This window comes from Eleginops maclovinus, chromosome 7 (assembly GCF_036324505.1).
Source record: "Eleginops maclovinus isolate JMC-PN-2008 ecotype Puerto Natales chromosome 7, JC_Emac_rtc_rv5, whole genome shotgun sequence".
Classification (NCBI taxonomy): domain Eukaryota; kingdom Metazoa; phylum Chordata; class Actinopteri; order Perciformes; family Eleginopidae; genus Eleginops; species Eleginops maclovinus.
The window spans coordinates 11,436,985-11,444,280 of record NC_086355.1 but is presented as its reverse complement, the minus strand read 5'-3'; the positions used below and the strand labels follow the sequence as shown (position 1 = coordinate 11,444,280).

The window sequence follows — 7,296 nt, the reverse complement described above, 5'->3', positions numbered from 1 at the left end:
ATTTTTTAAAGTATACAAAACCTTCCCCATTTGCAATATTATAACTGCATATACCTGCAATATTAAGGATTCTAACACACAAATGCATCAGTAATTATGATGTACTACTACGTTTGGTACTTCAAGTACATTTTGATGGTAAAAGTGTGTGTGTGTGTGTGTGTGTGTGTGTGTGTGGGGGGGGGGGGGGTGGGCGGGTGGGTGTGTGTGTGTGCGTGCGTGCGTTGGTTTGCAGTAACTTTGCTAAGAAACACAACACAACACAACACATCACTTCTTGACCACGTGTGACTTTTTATTGCGTTGGTTCACATTCCAAAAAAAGATACTGCCACACATCTATCAGCAAAGAAGACTACAAGTTAGTAAAAAGTTTTTTTTGTTCTTTTCAAAGATTAATCATGTCTTCTTACAAACATACAGGCAATGCAACAGTCTTAAAATACAAAAAAAACATTACCAGTCATATCGATCGTACACAAGGACCAGCATGATGCTCTAACTGTTAAATGTTTAAATGGTTAAACAACAATTTGGTGATTGTTCGAAGGCTCTTTTTCATTTCACAGCATTGGATCGTGGGAGGCAAGCAAAACGATGGTTGGGGGTCACAATGGGGTCAAAGCTGCCTTCTCTCTGAGTTTCTTTAGAGCCATTTGATCATACCCCCAAAACCAACACAGTGTCTGTGTGTGTGTGTGTGTGTGTGTGTGTGTGTGTGTGTGTGTGTGTGTGTGTGTGTGTGTGTGTGTGTGTGTGTGTGTGTGTGTGTGTGTGTGTGTGTGTGTGTGTGTGTCTGTGCACACAAAGGAATGTGCATAAGACTGCCCTGTGTGAATGTGTTTGTGTCCGCTAACATGCAACTTTTTGCCTTAAAATGCTCTTAACATCATAAAATTTTCATGTTATTCTTTAAATAGCCAACTTTTTTTCAAACCAACAGTACTGTATATTAAAGTCATGTTTTCATGTGTGTGCTGAGGGGGTTTATACAAAATTGAACTCAAATAGAAAATAAAAAAAGCAAATAAAACATCAAATTCACGTCGGTCCCGGAGCAAAATAAGCACTTGCTACAAACAACATGAGAGAATTTACAGTTACAGATAAGGCACAGTAAATTATACAGTGGCCGCTGTTTGAATAAACAAAGCCAGAGAATGTGAGCGAAAATTGGTGATAAACTTAAGGCATGCTTTTAAAGCTTTAACCCCTTTTGATTTAAAGCACTAGCCAATGATTTTGAAAAGAAATGAATGTTTACTCAGATAAATGCATGATACGAAAGGGTGGATTTCTTGGGGGGTGGATTTTCTAAGGGTTGTAAGATTAAATAAATATTGTAATCACAGTTTTAACTTGTGTGATTCCTCTAAACATAGACAAAACTGAAAACTGTTGTTGTTATGTACAATATCAGACATGGAATGGGGCGTTATGTACAGAGGGAGTTGCCCCAAGTTATTTGTTATTCTTTTAATTAGAAAGTATGTCATCAGTATTGTTATTTTGTTATGGGGTAAAGACCTGCTATGTTCATCCAAAATCAAGTAGAAAGATTTTTTCACAGCCGGGTCAAGGATGCTTGTTTTCATTGATGAGCGTGGTTTCTTTTATTGTCTGGCCTCCAACAATACTTTGTGCTGATGCTGCATGATCTTTATCGCTCGGACGCCTGTTTGTACAGCACGAAAAGAGAGGATTTGGTCTGAGGTCGCTACTATAGTTCATTCTCTGATAGGGCAAAATGAGCCCCGCTCTCTGCCATGGACAACTTATATCACAGTTCACAGTTCTACTTAAAGGCTACAAAACATAAGCAAATTTAAAATGAAGAGATGCAGAATCACATTGAAAAAGACATTCAACATGTGGTCTTTTTTGTTGTTTTTCCTCACTAACTCAGCTCTGGCTGTGCTACCTGGTATATAAACATGAAAAGGAGAGAAATGCTCTGAAGTTGATGCACATCTCTCTTCACTTGAAAGAATCCTGTGTAAATGGATGCGTATGAGGTGTTATGAGGGTTAAAGGCCTTGCACAGAGTCGAAACCTCTGAATGTGCAAAAGAAGGTATGCTCTTTTCAACCTGAAAATGGACTTTTCTTCCTCTCCCCAAAGAGCTGTGTACCTGTTAATGTACCGGCGCTTAATCGAGTTATTTGTGTATGCGAGAGCCCTTTCACCGTGCTGTGTGCAGCTATATGCTGCATTTGCAGTATGTCGCTGTCTGAATAGGAATGAACGTCAGTGCCTAAGTACAGCGAAATTACTGATTTGCAGACACACAAGTATATTATAACTCTCTTCCCCCTATCTACTCAAACCCCCTGTAAAAATGTCTAACCCTCCATCGTATATGATTAAAACTCTTTCAATAGAAAAAGATGTTTCTAAAAATTGAACATGGATTTTCACCAAGTAAAAACATTTCCCCCCTGCATGTGTCCTTTCCACATTTTTTAAATATAAGAACACACTTAATAAAAAACCTACTCCTCCCATCTTTAACTTCTACTTTTTATATTTCATTTTTATCACAAACACGCAGATTTTGTATCGCTTTGATGAATTGTTGCCTGTGTCCTAAACGTTTTAATCTATCCCTGTTGATTATGTTTTTCATCCATCGGTTTTTTACCTGCCTGTTCAAGAGTGTGCATTGTCTTGAGTTTAATGTGTGTGTGCTCTCTCTTATGCTGAACATTGGGTGTGTGCAGGTGTACATGTGCTCTCTCTCCCAGGTTCATACGGTTAGATCGTCTGACCTGGCCCTGCTGCTGGCTTTGCTCAGTCGGCTCAGCGGTCTGGTGTCTTCTATCGTATCCGTTGCCTCCATCCCGGCCTCAGCTGGAGTTACCCCCTCACCGTTCGCCGCCTCCTCTACCTCCACATCCTCATCCACAACCTTCTCCTCTCTCTCGGCCTCCACCTCTGCCGACTTCACCTCCTCGACCTCTTCCTCGTGTAATATCACCCCCGCTGTCTCAGTGGTCTGGGCGTAGGAAGGCAGAGTCTCATCATACACCTTAGAGAGGTCCCCCATGGGCACCACCTCCTCCGCCTTCTCCTCTAGCGCCGAGAAGGGTGGGGCCCCTCTGCCAGCCTCCATTCCCACTTCAGCCAGCGGGTAGAGGTGAGAAATGGGAGCTTTCTCCTCCTCCAGCAGCCTGTAACCTTTTGCCCTCTGCAGGGAAGGCACAGCCAGGGGGGGCAGGCTCTTTCCTTGTAGTGGCAGTGGGACCGATCCCTCGCCTTGGGCAGGGGCCGGGGCCGGCTTGCGAAAGACAAAGCGAATCTTCTTCAGGCCCAGGTGACTGATCTCCACAAAGTTGAGAAAGAGTGAGACGCAGGCCACAGCCAACATGAAGATGATGAAGACGGTCTTCTCCGTTGGGCGAGACACGAAGCAGTCCACCGTGTTGGGGCAGGGCCAGCGGCTGCACTTGTACAGCGGCAGGATGCGGAAGCCGTACAGGAAGTACTGGCCCACCACGAAGCCCACCTCAAACAGTGTCTTGAAGATGATGTGGCAGATGTAGGTCCTCAGCAGGGTGCCCTCCAGCCTGAACTTCTTGCTTCCCTTGGTGCTGGTCTCCTTCGTGGTGCGGACACTACCCTGGTCGGGGGCCAGAGGGAGACGCTCCTCACTCAGCTCCTGCTGTCGGCTAAGTTCTGCCTCCTCACGCTCTTTTCGTTTTTCCTCCATGTGGACATGGTGCACAGCGTGACCCACATATACCAGAGACGGTGTGGAAACAAAGATGATCTGCAGCACCCACAGGCGGATGTGGGAGATGGGGAAGGCCTCGTCGTAGCACACATTCTCACACCCAGGCTGCTGAGTGTTGCAGACATAGTCAGACTGCTCATCGCCCCACACAAACTCCGCCGCCGTGCCCAGGATGAGGATACGGAAGATGAAAAGCACCGTGAGCCACACCCGGCCGATCACCGTAGAGTGCTCGTTAACTTCCTCTAAAATATTACCCAGAAAGCTCCAGTCACCCATGATCGGTCCGTAGCACTGCAGAATGAAGGGTGGGGTAGGAAGGGACACAGAGGGTGCAGAAAAACAGGGAGGGTGGGGCAGGCAGGTCAGAGAGAGGGAGGGGATAGAGAGTGCCAAAAGTAAGAAATGTAGGAAAAGTCAAACTTGTAAAATCAACTCTTTACTTAATTTTACTCGACTATACGTGATTCTATTATTATACTGAAAAGGTTTTAAACTTTAAAAAAGTTTAAAACTTTAAAAAGTATCGGGTTTAAGTCCATTCTTTTCCAATACAAATATAATTCAAAACATTTGACGCAGAAATTCGATTAAACATTTAACATTTAAGCATTGTATTGATTTGGAAGGCTACTTATTCTCAATGTAAACACAATTTTCGAGCAATAACAGTGGTGCAAACCAAAAAATTGCTTGCTCTAGCTCTTTTAAAACATCCACCCACAAAGTCCTAAATAAAAACCAGTAGAAAGAGATCAATAAATGATAAACAGTCCCTTCTTCTGTAAGGAATGTTATAGGTTAAATGTAATCAAATGGGCAACTTGCCACAGCTGCGGCTCCGGCACAAGTTGAGTCCTGTCCCGTTCTCTTGGCACCCGGCAGGGAAAAGTGAACTTTTTTCTGCCCTCTTTCCCACCTAAAGCCCCGTCCTTGTCGCCCCACTGAGCAGATGTGAATGAATCGGCTCTGATGGTTGGTTTTTAGTTTGCTGCAATATTTAAGCTTGGAGCCAGACGGCCTTTATTTGCCGGGCGACGTGTGGTGACGCAGGAGACAATAGGATCAACAGAGCCAGAGCGGGGATGTATGGGAGCAGGCCTCAGGCTCCCACACCAGCACTGTACAGCCAGGGCACCGAGTCCACAGCAGAACAGCAGCTCCATGCACACATTTCCTCACACATATGTATGCAGATGCAAAAATACATTAGATAAAACAACAACAGCAGCTGATGTACCTTCAGCTTCACTGCCATGCCCAACATTAGAGCAGAGAGGCCAGTCAGTGACAAACTATCAGCCTGTGGAGGGATAACGGAGAGTTGATGTCCTCGTGGATTTACTTTGGACATTGTTGTTTACCACTCAATGCAGATAGCAGTAGGTCCTTTCAATTTTGGATAAAAATAAAAGAATGCTATAATGTTTAGCCTTGGAAATTAGATTCTGGGTTTGTTAAGATATAGTGGTTGCCATTTACATCTTATTTAATTTAATTTATGCAATTGAACCCTTCACAAATACATACAAGCATGATCCAGGATGCTAAGCATGTCACAGTGATACTATAGAAGTCCAAAAATAACCATAACAAGTTGAAACGTTTTCACAACACACAAAATCCCCCCAAATTATTGAGTAACTCTGGACAAATCAGAGTAAATACTATTTTTTAAAAAGGCCATGTTCCCACTTTCCAAAGCTTTTGAGTGAAAGCTAGTACAAAGTATATAAGAAAATGAAAAACAACAGTGGAAATGTTTGAATCATCTTTCCTTTCTTATATGAAATGCAAAACAATAAATATGTGTATTTTTTTTCCCCCATACATGTTTTTCTCGATCTTTCAAATCTCAAAAGCCAAAGGAAGATTCTTTACTTTGATGAGATATATCCTAATTTGCAGTCAAACCGTTTTAATTAGCATATATATTCTCCTTTAATTTTCAATATCATATTTATACTATTTAGTTGCTTTTTCTGTTATGAAAATACATTTGTAGTGCTTATTAAACACTTTGCATCTCAATTCATAGTCAGAGAAGCATTGCTTGACAATCAGTGGTGTTATCAAACTTGATTTTTCTAAAATGGTGGATAACAGAGTCCACCTCGGTATTCATGTGTGTGTGTATCATCATATCTGTGTCACTTGGCTGGAATGTGAAGAATGTGAGCCATTGAGTGAAAGCGCACGCTGAAACGTCCCTATTATTGAGGTTAGTCAAACTTTCCCGGCTCAGGGAAGAAAAACATTTAGCAGCAGTCTTTGATCTCTAAAATCATAGCACTGCTGTTTGAACAGAGGGAAAGCTACTGCAGCGCCTAAAGAGGACCCTCTAAATATCTTTAATCCTCAATATACAACACTAAATGAATGTCTTTATTGCCTCTCTACACCTTCATGTAGGGCCACATTTGCATATTTGACAAATATATTTAGTAGTAGTAAAACAAAAAAAGATTTGAACACACAAAAGCTCAACAATCCTGTTCAACTCAGTGATTTCACGTAACTGTGGCTCATTGTACTAAATAAAATCCTAATGTTTAATAATATTTATTCATATCATATTTCATACTGATAATAACAATTTTGAGTATGATTTTAAAAGGTCCCAATTAGGTTGTATTAGATAGCGTTGTTACTGCTTTATGTTTAACTCTTATCTTGTGACTCCTTTTTCGTATTTCACCTAATTTTATTTTGTTTCTATGTTGGAAAAAAATCAATAACTTAAATGTCTTTAAATGTTTTATTTTTTTTAACTAAATACACATTTAGGCTACAAGGATTACCAAACTTATAATACTAACCATACAAATATATATCATATAAAATACAATTTTCCCCATAAAAAAAATCTCTGGTGATATAATAATAATAATAATAATAATAATAATAATAATAATAATAATAATAATAATAATAATAATAATAATAATAATAAATATAGCACCTTCCATTCAAGAATTGCAGTTCAAAGTGCTTCGGGGTAGGCTTCTCTTAAAATCGTCGTAAAAATCTCATCACCACTGAGGACAAATCAATGCTGATAAAATACTGTCAAATTGAAAATGGTCAGACAGGTGATTTAGGATTGAAGTTGTTACCTTAATAGTAATAAACTTAATATGTGTTGCAGCTCGCTCATAACAACAAAATAAGTGCATCTGTAATAAGTATAACGTGGTTTAAGTGTACATTTAAGAATTTCAACGCTTTGATTACTTGGACTTTTACTTGTTTTTTTTTCGTCTTATCTCCAAACTGTTGAAAAACCAAATAAAAAGGAAGGAAGTAAATTATTACAAGGCAGTCTGAAACACACAGTTTGTCAAACTACTCATTTCCCTTTACAAAAGCTAACTTCCAGGTTCCACAATTGTTTCTTACTCCCAAGACTTTTCTTCAATGGGAGACTTCTGAAAGTGCGGTATGACTCACTGTCTTCATTCAGTTTAAAATGTGCTAAATGATTGGCTTATGTAAACAGTTAATGTACAGGAAATAGTACAATTTTAATATTAAAATAAGGGAAATAAAGAAATACAGCATCT

The 7,296-nt window shown here is 40.3% G+C and overlaps 1 protein-coding gene across 1 annotated transcript; it reads right to left on the bottom strand.

Annotated features, from left to right (window-relative positions):
- Positions 1-274: 274 nt before the first annotated feature.
- On the bottom strand, positions 275-4,827 carry LOC134867305 (gap junction alpha-8 protein-like). The gene is made up of 3 exons (XM_063887769.1): positions 4,562-4,827; positions 2,769-4,027; positions 275-1,675 (listed from the first exon to the last, which is right to left on the bottom strand). Exons 2-3 carry the CDS (start codon positions 4,010-4,012, stop codon positions 1,576-1,578), a joined length of 1,344 nt encoding a protein of 447 aa, XP_063743839.1. The 5' UTR covers positions 4,013-4,027; positions 4,562-4,827; the 3' UTR covers positions 275-1,575.
- Between the last annotated feature and the right edge of the window lie 2,469 nt (positions 4,828-7,296).